The 20,627-nt window shown below is 39.1% G+C and overlaps 1 protein-coding gene across 1 annotated transcript; it reads left to right on the top strand.

The window, feature by feature from the left end:
* The first annotated feature begins 16,722 nt into the window (after positions 1-16,722).
* Positions 16,723-19,945, top strand: LOC104596613 (acetyl transferase 1). The gene is made up of 2 exons (XM_010257874.3): positions 16,723-17,254; positions 18,805-19,945. The coding sequence occupies exons 1-2, from the start codon at positions 16,832-16,834 to the stop codon at positions 19,744-19,746; spliced, it is 1,365 nt and encodes a 454-aa protein (XP_010256176.1). The 5' UTR covers positions 16,723-16,831; the 3' UTR covers positions 19,747-19,945.
* The last annotated feature ends 682 nt before the right edge of the window (positions 19,946-20,627 follow it).

Genomic DNA, 20,627 nt, shown 5'->3' with positions numbered 1-20,627 from the left:
GCCCATTTGTAAAGTTGACACATAGAACAAATTTTATACCTAAAAACTCGTTAGATTTGTCTGTCCCAACATGGAGATTGAGCCTACCATACAAGCTAGCCGATGCGACAGACATTACTTACAAAGTGGATGACTTATATTGAAGACCTACCATGACCTAACATAGAAAGGGTGGTAGAAGAGGCCACTCCTGTCTTGGCTATGAAATCAAGCCGGATAGATCCGCTTGTTGACTATTTGTGCCACGGGACCCTACTAACAGAATACAGTGTAGTTCAAAGGGTAGAGCGATAGTTAGCTCGCTATGTGATCATTGTCGAGCAATTGTATCATTGGTCATTCACGCTTCTCTACCTACACTGCTTGCGCCTAACAAAAGCAAACCAGGTGTTACACGAGATCCACAAAGGTCTCTACGAAGAATACTTGGGGAGCATGGCGCTGCCCTAGAAAGCCCTACAACAAGGATACTACCGGCCAACTATGAAGGCGAATGCAATAGAACTCATTTGGAAGTACGACAGGTGTCAGTGACACACTAACATACCACATCAGCCCACCGCCGACTTAAAGTACCTTACCATCCCCTGGCCATTTGTACAGTAGGGATAGATATCCTCAGCCCCTTCCCACCTATGATCGGGCAGAGGAGGTTCTTGGTGGTTGTGGTGGACTACTTTACGAAGTGGGTAGAAGTCGACCCGCTGGTATCGATGACAACTCATAATGTCTAGAATTTCTTTTGGAGGAACATCATCTGCAGGTTCGAACTCCCCAAGGTACTGATATCAAACAATGGGAAGTAGTTCGAGGATATCAAATCCAAAACTAGTGATCCGAGATGGGAATCCAGTAGAATTTCACCATGGTGGCCCACCCCTGAGCAAACAATCAAGTCGAAGTCAAGAACAAGGCAATACTCCATGACTTAAAGCTCGACTCTCCTTGAGTTGTCAAAAGCTTGTAACCAGGTCGGTATCTTAGATAAAAATAGTAAGGCTCCCAGTGCATTTTCTTTATTTGGTAGAGCCCGGAGAAAATATCAAAGTTGAGGTGAAAACAGACGGATATCGTCCCTACTAGTGCCCTAATTGAGTTCGGGTGGAGCTGCCCTAAGGAGATGTCGTAGTGTGAAAGCACCTCGTAGAAAAAAGGGTATAGTAGGGAACGGAGCCTAGCGATAAGCGCCTCTTCGAAGACACATACCTCAATCCACCCATGGTTCGAAGGACGTTGATCCTCTCTAGGCAAGATGAAGCCATAGGACTCAAGGATCTAGAAGGTCGCCGCCAAGGCAATTAACTCCTCCCCACTTAGTTTGGTAGGTCTAAACTCCAACCTAGTCTTAGGTTGTTGAGAGGTCGAGGCCCCTCAATAGGACCCTCGTCGCTCTTGACCCGAGGTCCCCACCTCGTCTCGAGTGGCCTGGGTATACACCCTCTCCGACCCCACTAGACATAATGCAAAAATAAGAACTCATCGGGAACTGAGAGAAGACCGACCTCGCGCAAAAAACCAAACTCGTCTGTGAGCTGCTCGAGATCTCATTCAAGCAATCCTTCGGAATACTCCCAAAATAGTGCAATAGGGACCTGTCGGGGGGCCCCCTATTTATAGCGAGAGCATTCTGAAATCAACGCCAGAGATGTGTCTCATCTGACGGCCTAGAGGAGGAGCGCACTCTTTCAACATTTAGCGAAAATTTTGAATTTTGAATTTGCCCGCCCAATCGAGCCACGTTGTCGCTTGGCGGCAAAATTCAAAATTCAAACTCGCGTGCCGAATTCACCAAGCTGACCATATACGTCACTCCAAGCCAAAAGCAAGTGATGAGCTACTCCCTTCACCAAGCTGACCTTGGCTCGGGAGTGGGGGGAAAATGATGAGGGTGGATTTGGCCCTCCAATGACACCATGACACATGATGCAACAATGATTTGCACTCCTAACCCATACAACATTCGTACCTTTTAATCTCATTTGCACTACTTTCCTCCTACCACAATTCACATTCATATAAGGTGGGGATTATATCATCTTGCTTCCTATCTCACTCCCAAATAGATAGATCTCCTCTTACCTCATTTTTCTTTCATTGTACTTATCGCAAATGAGTAAGGCAAAGTAAATCTGCAGCAAAAGTAAACCAGATTACATAACCAACCTATTTCAACTCTCCTTCATTTTCATCATTGCACTTGAAAGTCCTTTGCAAACAAATTGAGCCAAAAAACTATCAAATTTCTATTATCAAAGTTTTGGGTTCCACTATGATGCCAAAAAGCTGATTCTAGGAAAACTTGTAACTAACTAGTGTCATAAAAGAGGTAACTAATTAGGCAAAATTTATCAATTAATATTTATAGGGGGTTTTGATTAGTCAAAGCATTTCTAGTTAGGTCTGTAAATGGTATTCAAAAATCCGAATTTGAATCCGAGATTTGGCACAATCAAATCGAATTCAGATAATTCGAATTAGATATTCAGTCGAATTCGAATATTAATTTCTTACTAATGAAATTATCGGATTGAATTCAGATATACATTGATCCGACCCGATAAATAAATATATATATATATATATAGATATATATTGTTGAAGATTAATTAGTTTTATGATATTTTTGTAAGTAGATGTTTTATGTTAGTTGTTAGATAGGAGGTGGAGACCACAATGGTTATGTGAATCCAAATTTTATTATGTTTTTTGAGTGTTATATATGTTGTTTTATGTTTTGCCGCCCTATAAGGGCATAGTTGTCTTTGTATTGTTTTATTATTTTAGTATAAATAATAAGTGAAGGGGGCGGCCAGATTATTGCTCTCTCTTCTTTTCAACTTCTCTTCTTCTCTTCTTCTCCTCTCCTCCTCTTTTCAAGAAAATACTTTCTTTCATATTTTTTAATTCAGTTGATTCCTACTTGGTATCAAAACATCGGCTAGGGTTTCTTGAAGCATTCTCATGCAGCCCTAGATCAGCCGACTACATGAAGTAGTAAAGGGCTGGTCGATCTGCTATAGATTGCCCAGTTCTTGGAGTTTTGGGTGGGATTTAGACATTAGGAAGGTGATCTACTGTTCGACATCAAAATTAGGAAGAATTGGAGTACGGGGAAGAATCCCAGAAAAGTTGGACACTTTGTTTTTTATCTGATCTTGGGCGCCCATGTATTGTTAGTTTTCTTTTGATTTTCTGAAGATGACGGTTTGGTTTCTGAAATTTTCTAGGCCTCCCGGAGTGATTGATTCACTTTTCTCTCAGTTGGAAGGCGTGGGGAGGAGAGAGATTTCCCTCCAACTAGGATTTTCTTCTTCCAGAAGGGTTGGTTTCTGTGTGTGTGGTATTAAATTATTTTTTGAAGGTCCCCAATCTATTTTTTCTTACTATTGAATTGTTTGAAGTAAAATGGAGAGTTGGAATACCGAGGTGAAATCTATCGGTACTATGGAACTGGGTGTTGGAGGTAATAGTGACATTTTTGGGTATGGGATCTTTACTACAGTAAAACTTGATGGTACAAATTATTTGGAGTGGACACAATTAGCTAAGATGGCTATTGGTGCCTATGGAAAATTAGGATATCTCATTGGGGAGAAGAAACCTGATACAGACTCTTCTCGATGGATGCAAGAGAATTACATGGTAATGTCCTGGCTATGTAATTCTATGTTACCTCATATTGCAAAAAATTTCCTATGGGCTAATACTACTAAGGAGATTGGGATGGAGTGACTGAAACCTACTCTTAGAAGTAAAATCAAGCCAGAGCCTATCAATTAAGAAATCAAGTGATAAGTATGAAACAGGGAGAAAAACCTCTTGTTGTGTATTTCTCCATGCTGAAAATCCTATGACAGGAAATAAATCACTTAGAAATTGTGGTATGGGAAAGTGTAAATGATGCAGCAAATTATCACAAACTGGTAGAGAGGAATAGGGTTTTTGAGTTCTTGGCAGGGCTGAACCCTGAATTTGACATTGCTAGGCAGCATATTCTTTCTAGGGAGGGTGTGACACTTTTTCAGGTCTATGCTTTTGTCTCTGGAGAAGAGAGTAGGAGGAATGTAATGCAGAGACAACCTGGGATTGACCAGTCGGTTGGTACAACAAAACCTAAGCCGAATGGAGACAGGGGGAGTAGTGAGACTAGAAGAGAAGATAAGAAGGACTTGGTGTGTGATTATTGCAAGAATCCTAAGCATACCAGGGACACTTTTTGGAAGCTTCATCCAAATCTTATACCTGTTCGGATAAGAAACAAGAAGGGAAATGCAAATGTAGCCACTACAGGAGACTCTCCAGCCCCTCTCTCTTAAACTGATTGGGAATCCATTGCAGTAGCAGAAGTGAGAATAGAATTGGAGAGGTTTGGACAGCTTATGAGTAAGAAAAATTCACCCAACTCTAGTCTTCCAGATGGACAGTAGAATGTAGGAGCCAATTACACCACTTCCTTTGCATATACATGTAGTTCATATACAACTGCAAATCTTGCATCCACTTCAAGTAAGGAGGGACCTCCCTAGATTATAGACTTAGGAGCATCTGAGCATATGACTAATGCCCCTACCATTTTCAGTTTCTATCAGTTGTGCTCTAGTAGAGACAGAGCCTCTACAATAGATGGTTCACATATGCCCATTGCTGGGAAGGGGACAGATAGAGTGACCAATGATATAACTCTGTCTTCTGTTTTACATGTCCCTAGACTCCATACTAACCTACTGTCTGTTAGTTCTTTGAAAAAAAATTGAATTGCTCTGTAACCTTTCTTCCTAGTAATTGTGTTTTGCAGGATCTAGAGTCAAAGAAGATAATTAGGAGTGGTTGTGAGGTGAATGGAGTCTACCTTCTGGATGAGATTCTGAGACATCAGGGCCATCATGTTAGAAGCAACAGTAGTAGTGGGTCAGAGTCAGTAAACCAGATTATGCTTTGGAACAATCGCTTGGAACATCTTTCTTTTTGTTCTTTGAAATGTCTTTTCGCAAAGCTGTTTGAGTCTGTTTAATTATCTACTTTGGAGTGTAAGAGTTGTCAGTTAGGAAAGTATTGTAGACAGTATTTTAAACCAAGTAATAAAAGAAGCACTTTTGCTTTTAATATTGTTCACACTGATGTATGGGGCCATATCAAATCCCTTCCATGGGAGGATTATGTTACTTTCTCTTGTTTGTGGATGAATTATACACGATCTTCTTGGATATATTTGATGAGATCACGTGATGAGGTTCCTAACTTAGTATGCCAATTCCACCAAATGATTCACACAATTTGGAGTGAGAACTAAGGCTTTTAGATCAGATAATGCCAGATAGTACTTTGAAAATGACCTAACCACGTATCTCTTAGAACATGGTGTAGTTCATTAGAGCAGTTGTGCATATACACCGCAACGGAATGGAATTGCTGAGAGGAAAAGTAGACACATTGTGGAGGTGGCAAGGAGTCTTATGGTGTATGCTTCAGTTCCTATGTAGTTCTAGGGAGATGCAGTTCTTACAGCCGTACATGTGATTAACCGTGTTCCTTCACGAACTTTGGGGTTTAAGGTGCCACTTAGCCTTCTTTTTCTAGATGGAGAGATATTTCATAAACCTCTGAGGGTTTTGGGTTGTGTTTCTTTTATTCACATTCTTGGCCCTCATCGCAAGAAATTGGATCCTAAGGCCAAGAAATGTGTTTTTCTTGGGTATGCTCAAAACCAAAAGGGGTATTGCTGTTATGACCCAGTGTCGAGGAGCATATTTGTCACTATGGATGTTACATTTTTTGAATCCACATTCTTCTTCTCGAGTGGTTCTCTTCAGGGGGAGAGTTTTGGGGAGGAGAACTCACAATTTGTTCATCTTCCTGTTTCTATGGTGCCTCCTTCAGTTCAGCCACCACCTGCACCTCCAGTTTCATTACCTGAGCCACTACGGGCAGTCTCACATCAATATCAGCGCCGACAGATGATGGTTGACTAGACACATCCTCAACGCACACCACTCTCTGTTAGTCCTTCTAAAACTCCAGATTCGGCAGATACAGTTCCGGGTATTCCTCTTGAGCTTGAGCTTGTTATGTTTTCTGATGATAATGTTTCTGTCCCTAAGACCATTGTTGCAGCTGATCCCACTAACCTTGATCTTCCCATTGCACTTTGTAAGGGGAAGAGAAAGTGGACAGCCCCACTGCATTTCACACCATCTTTCCTATAGTGCCTTATCACCCTCCTACTATGTTTTTCTTTCTTCCCTGGATTCTGTGTTTATACCCAGGAATGTTATTAAGGCTCTCTCCAAACCTGAGTGGAAAACAACCATGCAAGATGAGATGGATGCTTTGGTCAAAAACCAAACTTGGGAAATAGTTGATCTCCCCCCAAACAAGGAGATAGTTGGATGTCGATGGGTATTCACAGTGAAGTATAAGGCCGATGGCAAGATAGAGAGGTACAAGGTAAGGTTGGTAGCAAAAGGGTATACTCAGACCTATGGTGTTGATTACTTGGAAACCTTTGCACCAGTAGCTAAGATGAGTTCAGTTCGTATCATTTTATCTCTAGCAGCCACCTATTCATGGCCCTTGTTCAAGCTTGATGTCAAAAATGCTTTCCTCAATGGTGACTTATAGGAGGAGGTATATATGGACATTCCAGTAGACTTTTATGAAAATGTTGGTAAAAGAAAGGTGTGTAGACTTAGAAAATCTCTATATGGACTGAAACAGTCACCTAGGGCTTGGTTTGATAGGTTTAGAGGGGCACTCATCCATTTTGTGAAGAGAAGATATGCTTTGGTGTCAATTCTTATTGTGTATGTGGATGATATAGTGGTGACAGGAAATGACCTGGAGGAGATTGATGATCTCAAAAAATCATTACAACAAGAATTTGAGATCAAAGATCTTGGTGAGCTCAAATACTTCTTAGGGATTGAAGTTGCAAGATCCAAGCATGGGATCTTCATTTCACAAAGAAAGTATGTACTTGACCTATTGCGAGAGACTAGGAAGCTAGGGACCAAACCAACAGACACTCCTAGTGATCCAAATCACAGAATTAATGGTGTGGATGGTGAATTGGTAAAGGATGTGGGGAGATATCAAAGAATGGTGGGCTGATTGCCGTATTTGTGTATGACACGACCAGATATTTCTTATGTTGTTAGTGTTGTGAGAATACTGGCATATCTGAAAAAGCACCCAGGTAGAGGCATTCTTTTCTCAAATCATGAGAATCTGAAGCTAGAATCCTATACAGATGCAGACTGGGCATGATGCTTAGAAGACAGGAGGTCTACATCAGGAGTGTGTACCTTTGTAGGTGAAAACTTGATCTCCTGGAAGAGTAAGAAGCAAGTGGTTGTGGCAAGGTCAAGTGCAGAGGCTGGGTATAGATCCATGGCTCATGGTGTCTCAGAACTTCTTTGTGTTAGATCTCTTTTGAGTGAGATTGGGGTGAAAGCAGAGGAACCTATGATGTTATACTGTGACAATCAGGCTGCAATCAGTATTGCCCACAATCCAATTCAGCATGATAGGACAAAACACATTGAAGTTGATAGACACTTTATAAGAGAAAGGGTAACAACCGGAGAAGTTTGTTTGGCTTATGTCTCTTCAGAATTGCAACTGGCTGATGTTCTCACTAAAGGGGTGGCAAGGAACAAGCTTGAACATGATCTATGCAAGTTGGGAATGTGTAACATTTTCTCCCAACTTGAGGGGGAGTGTTGAAGATTAATTAATTTTATGATGTTTTTCTGAGTAGATGTTTTATGTTAGTCGTTAGATAGGAGGTGGGGACCACAATAGTTATGTGTCCAAATTTTATTATGTTTTTTGAGTGTTATATATGTTGTTTTATGTTTTGCCGCCCTATAAGGGCATTGTTGTCTTTGTACTGCTCTATTATTTTAGTATAAATAATAAGTGAATGGGGGCCAGATTATTGCTCTCTCTTCTTTTCAACTTCTCTTCTCTTCTTCTCCTTCTCTCCTCCTCTCTTCAAAAAACTACTTTCTTTCATATTTTTTAATTCAGCAGATTCCTACTTATATAAATTTAAAAAGGAGGTTAAAAATGTAAATACAAAAATGAAGCAAACATGAAACATTCGAACCACTCCCTCTCTCCAGTCTCCATCTCCTTGCAAACCATAACCCTAATCCTCCCTTCGCTGTCATCGCCCGAGCAACCACATCGGCCACACCAGTGACTCGACAGTCGAGTACCAGTCACCGACCACCATCCCGTATCTCATCTAATCATCTTCTCCTCTATCTATTCTCTTTCAAATATCGATTCATTATCACAGCCACTCGAGCAACCACCATCACCAACAGCAACATCAGTGACGGTGGTCGAGTGACAATAGTCTCAACGACAACCACCATCATCGATGACAACCATCATCTTCTCCTCTATCTCTCCTTCGCTGCACTACCATTGTCAGTGACAGTAGTCTCGACAACAACCACCATCATCGACGACAACCATCATCTTCTCTATCCCTCCTGCACCGTTGTTGCATTGCCACCACTGCTCACTGGCCACCACTGCCATCGGTCGAATTCAAATCGAATTTGATAATTGAAATCGAATTTGAACTCAGATATTTGATATCGGTCGGATATTGAATCAAATTCGAATATTAGTATTCATAATTGGTTTTGAATTCGAATCTAGCCTGATTCAATTTGAATTCAATCCGTTTATAGGCCTACTTCCAATTCTTCTGGCAGCATAGATTTTTCCCAAAGTGTTTTTGGTTGTAAATCTGGAATTGCGTTTAAAAGCATTACATTCAAAGTGTAAATGACAAAATTAATTAGATTTAATATTTGATAGTTAAAAGAGAAGAGATGATGAAGGATTGCTTAGGAAATACTAGGGTGATGTTTGGCATCATTGTTGTGTTCATAGACAACAGCCACGCCTTAGAATTCAGTAAAGTAATTCCAGATTCTTTGTATATTTTATGTTGTTATTTGGTACTAGCTAAACACATTCGTTGCCACATAAAGAAAAGGATGAAAATATTATTTCCATTGCAAGGAACATCAAAATGAGGTTTTCAAATACATGATCCAAAAAACATTCAATTGTTGCTTGAAGGATTTGAAAACAAAAAAAAGAAAAAAAAAAAAGTGAAAGCAAAAGGGAAAAACACCTACATAGTAAAAACCGCGGTGAGTTCAGTATACCTCCCTTATTCATAAGTTCACATTTCCATGACGCCGTAAGCTTTGGTGAACACAACAGTAGTGGTCGTACCCAATGCTATAGTTTCTATCTGCGTGTGCGTGTGCGTGTGCGTTCACATAAAAGCTCCAAATTTGACCCGATTAGTTTCTGTGCTGTCAGCTTGTTTGTTTTTCCAGGGAAAACCAGCTTTTTTTTTGTACTCCATCGATCATCATTCATTTTTCATCGCTTACTGTTACAGTTGCCCAGTTGCCAGTTGGCTGTCACAACTCTCTAATCTAACTACTACGTGCTTACAGGATGCATGGGTGATCATGGGCCGGGTTTTCATGTATTGAAAGAGGACAAATATCAAGTATTAATCCTTTTCTGTGTTGTACATTGACAAAAAAAAACAATCAAAGATTATAATTTTGATGTGGGAATTGAAACATGGTATCTGATGCATGGAAATAAGGTAGGTTGATGCGAATAGTAAGAAGGTGAATATGGCAAAGCTGGATTAGGATTTAGGACTCTTTATGCTTGTATTGATAAGACAATTTCAAATATTATGATTTTGATGTGAGAATTGAAACAAAACATGCGATGTATGAAAATAAGGTAGGTTGATGCAGCTAGGAAGAAGATGAATATATGACAAAGCTCGATTCGGATTTAGGACTCTTTATGAGGGATAGATTTTCTGTTAGGACCATAAAACTGAACAATCGAGGAAATTTTCTACTTTGGTAAGTTTGAGAGTGTACAAGTCAAAGAAATAATGCATGCCATCAGCTAGATACGAACCCAACATACATTTAATGATTTAGCATTTAACGCCACCCTACCTCTTTCCATTCCACCACATGAAAGAATCCTCAGTCATCTAGCCGCATGTCAGGAATATCGACGATGTAAAACACAACCGAAGATGTACAATAATGTGGCTAACAATGAGTAGTCGACAAGAAATTTAACGCCACGTTTGGACCTTTCTCAAGGCCAACAATTTCTCTTGTCTTCTCATTACAAAAATTAAAAAGCATTTCTTGGGTCATTTACACAAAACCCTAACATGATTTATTAACCAGATTAAGACCCAGATTAGAAAGAAAAAAAAAATTAATTGCAAAAGACGAACATGTCTAGCTAGATTATTTTTGAACCACAACCTGTTTTGTCGAGATTGATTCTGTAGAAAAAATTTGCAATAAGGATATAATTGGAAAATGACTTGAGATCTCAACTAGTAGGGTGTCAATTTGGCCTTAGAGTGTCACCTAGTACATGGAGTGCCACTTGTTTGTGATCACAGAGGAAAGGTTCACTTATTTACTACAAGAGAGGAGTGCTTCATTTAAGAATGGGCACATCACTCAGACATGGTTAGAGCTCACTCTACTTGTTATGCCCTTACTTGACATGTGCATACGTGGTAGGCATTATGTAATGGGCTTGTGTTGAATGTATTGGTATTGATGTTCTGATCAATTCGGCCACATGTAACATCTACATAAATGTCCATGTGTTGCTTCCTCAATTAACTAGATGTACATGTCATGAGTTGGTACCAGGCTAGTCTAGTCAGGTCAAGTTGGCTCGACCAAGTCAATTGAGCTTAGCTGAACTCGGTTAGGTTGGTTTAGCTAGTCAACCAGGTTTAGGTGAATCGGTCAAATTAGCTCGACCAAGGTGGCATTCAGAAGTATATTTATCTTGTGGATGGACCATTTCAGTCCATGTCACAGGATAAATACAGAGTTCAGTTTGGTGTGGACGGGACTGATCCACAATATATCGTGGACTAACCCCATCCATAATTCAATATCTCATCAACACTTTTTTATCATCGTTGAATTCGATCCCAAATATTATACAATTTTTTATTGATAATATGTATCATACGCATCATTTTTCACCCTGTAGCATTTCACTCGCATTTTACCGTTTAGCACCAAGTTCTCCTTGCCTTTGTGCTTCGCAGCAAAGGGAAGAAGACGATTCCCCCAAGAAAATTAAAATGTATACCATATTACTGGTGCTTTCCTCAAAATTAAAATTTATACCATAATTTTTTTTTGGGGTTTGAAAACAGATTCTGTAGCTTCTCATCTAGAATCTGGTGGTACATACTTAATATTTATACCATATTATTGGTGCTTTCCTAAATTTGTTAAGACTTGTAGCTAGTGGGACGTTAGTGGCTTGAACAAGAAAATTAAATCCTTTTGGTCAGTTGTGCCACTTGCAGTAGTTTGAAAGAAATTCCAACATTTTTGAGCAAAAAAGGGACCCAAAAGTTATAGTAAGAACGACTTTTCTTTTTTTTCAATGCACTTGATGATCCTATCAAAGAGTTCAAGAAAGTAGTGGACCAATATTTTGATGTTATGCTTGTCTTAGAATATTGGTTTTTGTTATCTTTATTTAAATACTAATTGTAACGTAGGTGGTTTTTTCCACCAATTAGTACGGGATTCAGTAATGGATTATTAGTTTGCATAAATAGTCTGATGCTATGATTGTCTTGCAATAATTTGATATTTTGTTTGTTTAAATATTATTTTTTAATATTTTTTATCAATAAAATAATAGTTTTTATTTTTAAATGATTTCATTACCATTTTTGTTGAAATTAATATATTTTTAGTATATATTCATTGCCAATGCCTTTTTTTCCAATTTATTTATCACATAAATTATAAAAACTAGACATTTATGTTTAGTTGTATAAATTACTTCATAAACTATATATGAGATACATGGAATCAAAAAGTGTGGTGTAGACTGGTCCACACACCACGCCTACAAAACACCACTATAGGTGTGGACTGGACATTAGTGTGGATTGTGGTGTGGTGTGGTGTGGACTGATCCCTACCACACAATCTACCCATAGTTCAAAACAATTGTTGACTGTGATGTGGTGTGCATTGGTCCCTGCCATAATGTAGTGTGGGCCAATCCACACCCCCTAAGTTAGCTACTCTTAGATTTGCTCAACCTTCTAAAGTGATGTGAGGCCAATTAATGACTTTGTTGCATCAACACTTTGGCTTTGCAAGGGAGTTCTAGGTTGGTTCAGGTCTGTTGTTCCCAGTGGGCCCTAGACAATAGGTCGATTATTTGAGGTCAATTGTTTATAGGTTGGTTTAGATCAGCAAGTTGGTTGCATAAGTAAAATGCGCTTTCTGTTCCATTTTCCATTGAAAATTTTCTGGAGACTTTGGCTAATAGGGTGTCACCTCACCCTCAAAGTGTCACCTTGCACATAGATTGTCACTTGTAAACACAGTCTTCACAAAGTTACATTAAAGGCCCTAGGTGATATCCTAGGGGTGTAGACTTTGGTAGTCAAGTCAATAATTTCAAAACTAGAGAAAATGGACTGAAGAGATCGATAAGATGCGACATAAGGTGAGGTGATACGAAGTGCGGTGCGTTGAGGTGTCTGGTGTATGTCTTGTGTGTAGTATCGAATGTAATATCCTTAAACAAATGAGGGGACACGCCTTATATAAGAGAGGAGCTTCATCCAAGAATGAGCACATCACTCGTACGTGGTCAGAGCTCAGTCCACTTGTCATGCCCTACACGTGATGGGCATTAGGCAATGGGGACTTGCATTCAATGTGCTGATGTCAATCTTCTCATCCACTTGACCACATGTAGCATTGATATGCATGTCCATGCATTGCTTCCTTGACTTACCAAATGTACATGTCATGAGCTGGTCCTAGGTCGGCTTGGCCAAGTCAGGTCAGCTCGACCAAGTCAATTGGGCTTAGGTAAGCTCTATTAGGTTGGTTTGGCCATGTCAATCAAGCTTAAGTGAGCTTGGTTAGGTAAGCCCCGCCAAGTTAGATACTCTTAGGTTTTCTCGGCCTTCTAAGGTGATGTGAGGTCAATTAACGATGTTTCCCTTGGCTTGTTGCCACTTGGAAACTTTTGATTGGTGGTTGGTTTTGGTCTAGATTCTAGGATAAGTTCTTGGCTTGGTAGATTCAATGTTGGTTCCAGCTAGGTCTACCCATGGAATCTTGTCTTTAAAATAAACAATAACAAGTTCTACAACATTATTGATTTACTATTTTTACACTACTTACTATACACCTTCATATATTATATTAAAGAAAACTTATCAATTCACTTAAGTGGCCCAATGGCTAATCAAGTTCAATAACAAGGTTGAATAAATCCGGTTCCAGGAAGGCTAGTTCTCTAGGTTGGTTCAAGTACGATAAAGCTCTATACCTTTGAACCAGCCTAGGTGGGATTAATTTCAAGAATTTAAAACCAAACCATACCTAAGAACCTAATAGAACCAGCCTTATCAAGGCTTGTTTTGAGGTCGATTCCAATTGGATCTTGGTAGAACTGTCTCATTTGCTTGCCTATAATATCTGGTGGTTGGTCTAGTGCCAAAATGAAGATGAGGTTGCTAGTGGAGTTAGAATGCAATGGGTTCATTCCCAACAGCCTTTGGTATTGGATGCAAGTTAGTACTGCTAAGGGCATATGGATTTTGTCTTTCATAACCCATGTCACATTGGCCTAGTCTTTTTGGAAATCTTTGTTTGTAGGACATAGAGAGTACCTTATTAAACTTTTGGGCCCAACTATCACTTGATACATTATAATCAAATAGTGTAGTTTGTAATAAGGTCTTAGTTGCTAACCAAAAAAAGGGTAAATTACAAAAATGACCTTGTATTATGGGGTTAATGACAAAGTCCCCTTGAATTTTCAATATCACTTTGCAACAAATGCCCCTGTCTACTAAATCAAATGACAAAATGTGTTAAATTACTATAATACCCACATGAACTTGTTTTATATTTTCATTGCCTTTTTCTCTTAAACCCTAATTGACCCCAAAATACCTTCATTTTCTCCAAAAGAAACCAACTAAAATAACAAGAATCATTTCACTTACATAGAAAAACAAGTTTCTTTAAATTTTTGTTTCATTTCACTTATATGAATATTGTTAGAAGGGTTAGGATCCTTCATATGGATGGCCGAACCATGCTAGATGGTTGGGCAAAATTTCAAAAATTTCTTAATTCTTCTGAGAATCGAATTCCCTATGTTTTGAAAAATTGCATTTTTCAGGATCGATCTTGCACTGAACCGGACAAGATTTGAAACCAATCAAAGAGGGAGATTTATACCTGATACGAACACCACAAGTGCATATCCCAAGGTGGAAATTCACGGCCAAATCAATCCTAAAACCAGCCTCCACTAAAGATGGTGCAGTTTCAACAAAACTGCAATCCAACTACTTGGATCGATCTGGGTAAAGTGAGCCTGAAGTTCCTCTGAATTTTTCTTGCAAAAATCAGAAGAAAACTTATCTCTATTAGTCCTTGAAAGCCTAAGTCATGATAAGGTTTCTTGGAAGACAAAATAGAAGAAGAGAGAACAAGAGAGAGTGATGTTCTAATCTAGTTCGCCCTCTTCTTCTTTTATCTTTTTATGGAGCACTTATCCTAATCAAATTAGTATATTATCTAAACCTAATTTGGATCTAGACTCTATTAAGAGATAAGCTGTATCATCTTAAGATGATGGGTGCTCTATACCCATTTCCAAACCCAAATTTAAAACTTAAGTTGTCATGTGACAACTTAGTTAATCTTATTAATTATGGGCCTAAGGCCCATCAGCTATAAAGCTCATGATCCAAGGGTGTTGCATGGCCAATTTAGGCCTAATTTGTATAGGCGAGACCCCACAATGACCTTACATAAGTTCACATGGGTTCAACCCGGCCTTTGTAAAAAAGCTTAGCCGAATTCACTAAACACAATGAACCCCTAAGCACATCACTATAGGCTCAATATGGGCCCAACATTTACACTTAATAATCCTTAAATCCAGTCATCCTATGAAGACCCAAGGATAATGGACTTAAGTAAGATAAAGCCAATAAGGTAATCAACCTTTAATGGTCTCTTACACTTAACCTCTCGGCCCACAATGATCATATACTACCTGACAATGACCTCTCCCCGGACTGCAAGGTACAGTGTCACTCTCTACTCGGGTGGATCTCGAGAATTATAACCTTTTGCAAACATTTTTCATAAAACATTATATATATATATATATATATATATATATATATATATATTTCAAAAAACAAATCTCAAATACAGTTGAATTCCACTACCGGTAGTTTAGGTTTTCATCAAAGAAAGTGTAAGCCCTATTATTCACTTTGTCCTACAAAGGGGCTGATCCTATCACTATGATCACCCACTCAGATAAATTCTCAAACTGCCCTAACATACCCAGACTTTGACCCTCAATGGATCTTACTGATTGGCATATCAAAGACAACCCACCATAATCAAGTCTAGGGATTATGTGTAACTTTTCAGTTTTGCCCATCAATCTCCAAGGTCCAGGGTATAACTACAAAATGGTATGGGTTCAATGTTTCAATTAAACACACATTGCATGTGCTTTGGGTCTAACCCTAGTAAGTGAGACAAGCTACCCCAACTTCTTTGGCAACACATCAGTGTAAGACTTGGGAGTCTCTCCAAAAATTGAGAACATTCTAAACTAACACGAGTCTCATAAGTATCCAGATTAAGGGGTAATTTCACAAAAACATACCAATATCAATATGAAACAATAACGTACTTTTATTCATTTACAATAAATGTATCTATACATCAATCAGATTGGAGCTAAGGGCATACACTATCTAACAAATGTCTCTCTTTATCTTAAAATATAAAAATTATTCATTCCTTTCTCCAATAAACCAAGAAAAACCAAATGAAACCTTAAATTTATATCTATAAGAAAGAAGCCTTTACCATTTTATCTAAATATTGAATATAGCCAGAAATTTATAAGAATCTATTAGAGTAACCGAGAGGACTTCATTATTTTAATTTTTTTTTAAATAGCTAATGAGAATCTTTTTCAAAATTAAATTGATGAAACTCTAATGGAGGGTATTTCTCACAAAGTAAAAGTAAAAGTAAAAGTTTAGGGGTATTTGTCACTGACCCAGTACAGGGGGTCTTATAATTTATCAAAAAAAAAAAATAGTCATCTGAATTTCAATTTCATTATACTAGGATAAATTTGTACGAGTACAGATAAAAAAAAGACTGAAATTTCTGGTTTATTTTGTGTGAGGTTTCACTTGCAATTAATAAGTAACCTTGAAGCAAGTATATGGACCAGAATTTACTCTCAACTCATAGCTTCCAAAATACAGTCTATTTGTAGGAGAGAAATGCCGCTATCATATCATAATGAATTCACAATTCAATGTAAGCAGAGAAATACATTAAAGAATTGGGGGAATCTGAGTCAATCCCTCTCCATGGAAATACGAATACCGAGTCGAGACCGGAGAGTGATAATTACTTAATTAGACAGTCACGGTGCAGAGAACAGAAATAAATGCTTTGCAACCAATACCAGTTTCCCGCTTTAATTCCTACCAAATTTTGGCGAAGTTATTTTCTTCCCCTCTTCTTATAAATGCTTTGCAACTAATACCAGTACCGGTCTCCCCACTTAATCTTATCCTCTTCCCCCCTCCCTATAAATAAACTCTGCCCAACTTATTTTCCTCCCTACTAAATCGCAACGTTGTGTTTCTTTTTTCTTTTTTCTGGTGAGGATGTCGGGTGCCAAGACAATCGTGGAGGTGTGTTCAAAACTGACGGTCGTCTCCGACACCCCCACTCGGCCGGGGAAGACATTTTCACTGTCCCTGCTCGACCATACCATGGGCCTTCACACCCTTCACATTGTGTTCTACTACCGCCACAAATGGTCCAACTCCGACGATCTCGGTCGGCTCAGGGAGTCCTTAGCAGACGTCCTGAATTATTACCCGCCGATCACGGGGCGGTTTCAGAAAGGGGAGGACGGGAACTGGGTGGTGGCGTGCAACGACGCCGGAGTTAGAATCCTGAAGTCGAATGTCCATACTACGCTCGACGATTGGCTGAAATCTGCAGAGGGGTCCGAGGAGAGAGATCTGACGGTCTGGGAGGATATGCCCGAAGATCCAACCCTCTGGTCACCATTCCGTATTCAGGTAAAACCCATCTCATAAGTTTGTATTTGCCCCCACTTGTTGTATGTTCTGACGACCTGTTTTTGACGTTTTCCCATTATATTTATATATTATTTTTGCTCCCTAATTATGTGAATGCGAGTGCGAAGGGGAAATTCTAGCTACACGGGTTAGACAAACCCGCCTTTGAGTACAGAAGCTTCCACGAAGCTCATACACCCACCCTATACGGTCTCATCAACCCGTGTGGCTAGCATTCCTCTCTGTACGAAACATTTCATTTTCTTCCCGTGTTGTTAAAATAGAACTATAACACCAAGATTCCTAGTGGCGTTTTGTTGAAATTCCGTTCCCAGTTTCCTCTGTTGCCCCGATATGGGCAGAGACCGTGGAATTTGTATCCTATACCTGCAATCAATTCTTGCTAGGATGAATTAAAACAAAATGAAAAGTTAAAAACAAGCTTTGGCTTAGCTACTTTGAAATGAAGCCTAGCTTATGGACGGTTGCAGGCTTACAGCATGGATCAATTAATATGTGAACTCCAATTAAAGGGAGAAGCATTTTACATTTTAAGTTGATCAGATGGTACATCTTTACAATATTGTTAATTACAAATGTAAAGAGTCATATATTGTAGTTTTTTATAGTCTAGAACTTTGGGCAAAATCTTGCAAATAAAGCTGATTACGACCTAAAGGATAAATAAATATGAAAATTCTTGGAAGAATGACCATTCAGCCTAGGTCAGAATTTATAGGCTTAAAGTATATTTGGGGTAGCTGCCGGTTCGGAATTGATGTCAATTTTATAGATGTATAAAGTGTGAATTTTTAAACTTTTGAATATTTATAGAATCACAGCAGAATTTAAATAAGCCTATCCGTAATTGTCTGAAAATTCTTTTTTATGATCTAAAGCCTAAAACCATGGATAAAGCCGATGATGCAGAATGGCAAAGGTAATAGGTATGTAATAAATCCACAAGCAGACAATCATGTCAAAACTGAAAACTGAGTATTTTTTTTCTGTCTCAGTCACCGAAAAAAATATCGAGTAAACTTTATTTATTCTGGGCCTCTCCCTCTGGGTTGGGGGTGGGGTGCTCGTTTCCCTTTGCCCAGAATCTGATCATTGGGAATAGCAGTGTACTGCTCAGAATTCTTGAAGCTTGATAATCCTGATTCCTGACTTGAGTACCACTTGGGCTGACAGACTGCAAAGTTGCAATACCCCTTTCGCCTCACTTTTCTGACTCGCAACGCTTGATTAACTTCGCTACTTCAAGAAAACCTGCAGTTGCTGAAATGGGTCCTTAATTCCTCTTCCAAAAGTGGCTGTTCATTGCCTCAGGTGTTTGCTGCAGGTTCCTTTTGGGTCAGGCCAACCCAAAATCACTCACTCTAATTTCTTAAATCAGTTCCTAATTAAAATAATTTCTAAAACACACTTGTTGCTAGGAGAGTTCCCATTTTATAAAAATTGTTGCTAGGACCGACTGTATTTACGACAGTCCCTTCCCTTCCCGCTATATCAGACATTGACAATTGATTGGACTTTAAATTCTGCAGCTGAATGAATTTGAAGGGGAAGGCATGGCAATCGGGCTAAGTTGTTCGCACATGCATGCAGACCCAACCTGTGCTACCATATTCTTCAAGTCGTGGACGGAGACTTACCGACGTGATGCCATCAAACACTCCCCATTCTTCCACCCACCTGGACTCCGGGGCCGACCTAGCCCCAACACAAACACCGAGTCTGCCAAGTATTATGCAGCCAAATCAAAGGCCGAACCCCCCTCCCCTGTTAAAATGTCCACCGCCACCTTCCGGTTCTCAGAAGCAGCAATTCAAAAATGTCTCTCGGAGGTCCAAAACCAATGCCCTGATGCTACTCCCTTCGATGTTCTCGCGGCACTCTTCTGGACATCCGCAGTACGCGCCAAGACAGCTCCAGAGGCCATTCCTGAGCAGAAACGCAGCCTCTCCATTTGTATCGACATTAGGAAACTCATGCACGCCCCACTCCCCCATGGTTACTTTGGCAATGCTCTCTATTTTTCCTTGGTTTCATCGGAGGCGGGGAAGATGGATGAAGGGGGTTTAGCTTATGTGGCTGGGCTCGTACGAAGCCATATGTCGAGCCTAAAGGAAGAGGATTTCTGGTCAGCCATAGATTGGATCGAATCGCAGAAGGAGGGCGGCAAGTTTGCACCAGCTTGGAGGATGTATGGTCCAGAGCTAACATGTGCCAACATGGAGCACCTGTTTTCTTACTCTGCAATGTTAGAGGAGTTGAAGCCTGTGCACGTCTCATATCATATAGGGAATGTAGAGGGTGAAGGGTTGATTTTGGTGCTCCCATCACCGGAAGAGGGGCTTGGACGGACGGTTATGGTAACTTTGCCGGAGGATCAGACAGTTCAGCTATGCAAGGATCCAGCTATTTTGTCCCTACAGCCCACTATGCTTCTCTGTGGGAAGAGCAATAGTTTCTCTCTCTCTTCATAAATTTGGGATATGGAGTAGTTAGTGCCAGTTTATTTTTTTTTCAGGTAAAAGAGTGGTGACTAAATTATATTGTGGGTAAAGTTGTACAAGGTAGCATATTCACGGTAGAATGAATTTGATATTTATAAGCATTTTAAGTTAAAAGATGAATTAAAGTGTTCTTAGTTCTAGATATATAAATGAATTTTAAATTCCTAAACTGACTTTAGATACAAGATCAGCCTAAAATGCACTTCATCCATCTATATATATTTCATTACTAAAATGTTTAATTCTTTACTATTACTTCGGCGTCCAAGAAAAATCGCATTGATTGGCATTAAATTATATTGGAATAGGTGTTAGTTTTGTTTTTTAACAATGACGCAGCGGCTGTTAAAGATAGGCTATATGGCATATACCTAAATGATATAATATTGAAGCTTAATCAGAGTAGATGTTTATTCCAGAAAGAATAACATGGGCGACGTAATCGTACACTCGTCGTTCTCCAACGATAATGAACGAAGGAATTTCTTTCAAATAAGACAAATGTGTATAAATTGTTTTTACAAAAAAATGTGTATAAGTTGGTTATAAGCTATTACCGAATTGCTAAGAATTGTGAACCAACGATAATTACAAGTGATTTGATTCAGATCAAAATTAGCCTTTTTAAAAACGGTAATTTTTTAAACTACCCTTGTGATTTAGCGAATTGATTAAGTTTACCTGTTTGAAAATTGACTATCGCTACCTTTACTGTTTTTGATAATTGATTAATACTTCTTTTATCTTTAATATCTCTTAATTTTCCATTAACAAAAGGATAAAAATATTATTTTACCCTTTAGATAAGTTCGTGGGTCTTAGGTCTCTTAATTCATGGCTATTCCGCTGCT

This window comes from Nelumbo nucifera, chromosome 1, assembly GCF_055504915.1.
Source record: "Nelumbo nucifera cultivar China Antique chromosome 1, China Antique-T2T, whole genome shotgun sequence".
In the NCBI taxonomy this organism is placed as follows: Eukaryota; Viridiplantae; Streptophyta; class Magnoliopsida; order Proteales; family Nelumbonaceae; genus Nelumbo; species Nelumbo nucifera.
Note: the sequence above shows the minus strand (reverse complement) of the source record. Positions and strands in the feature narration are given on the sequence as shown.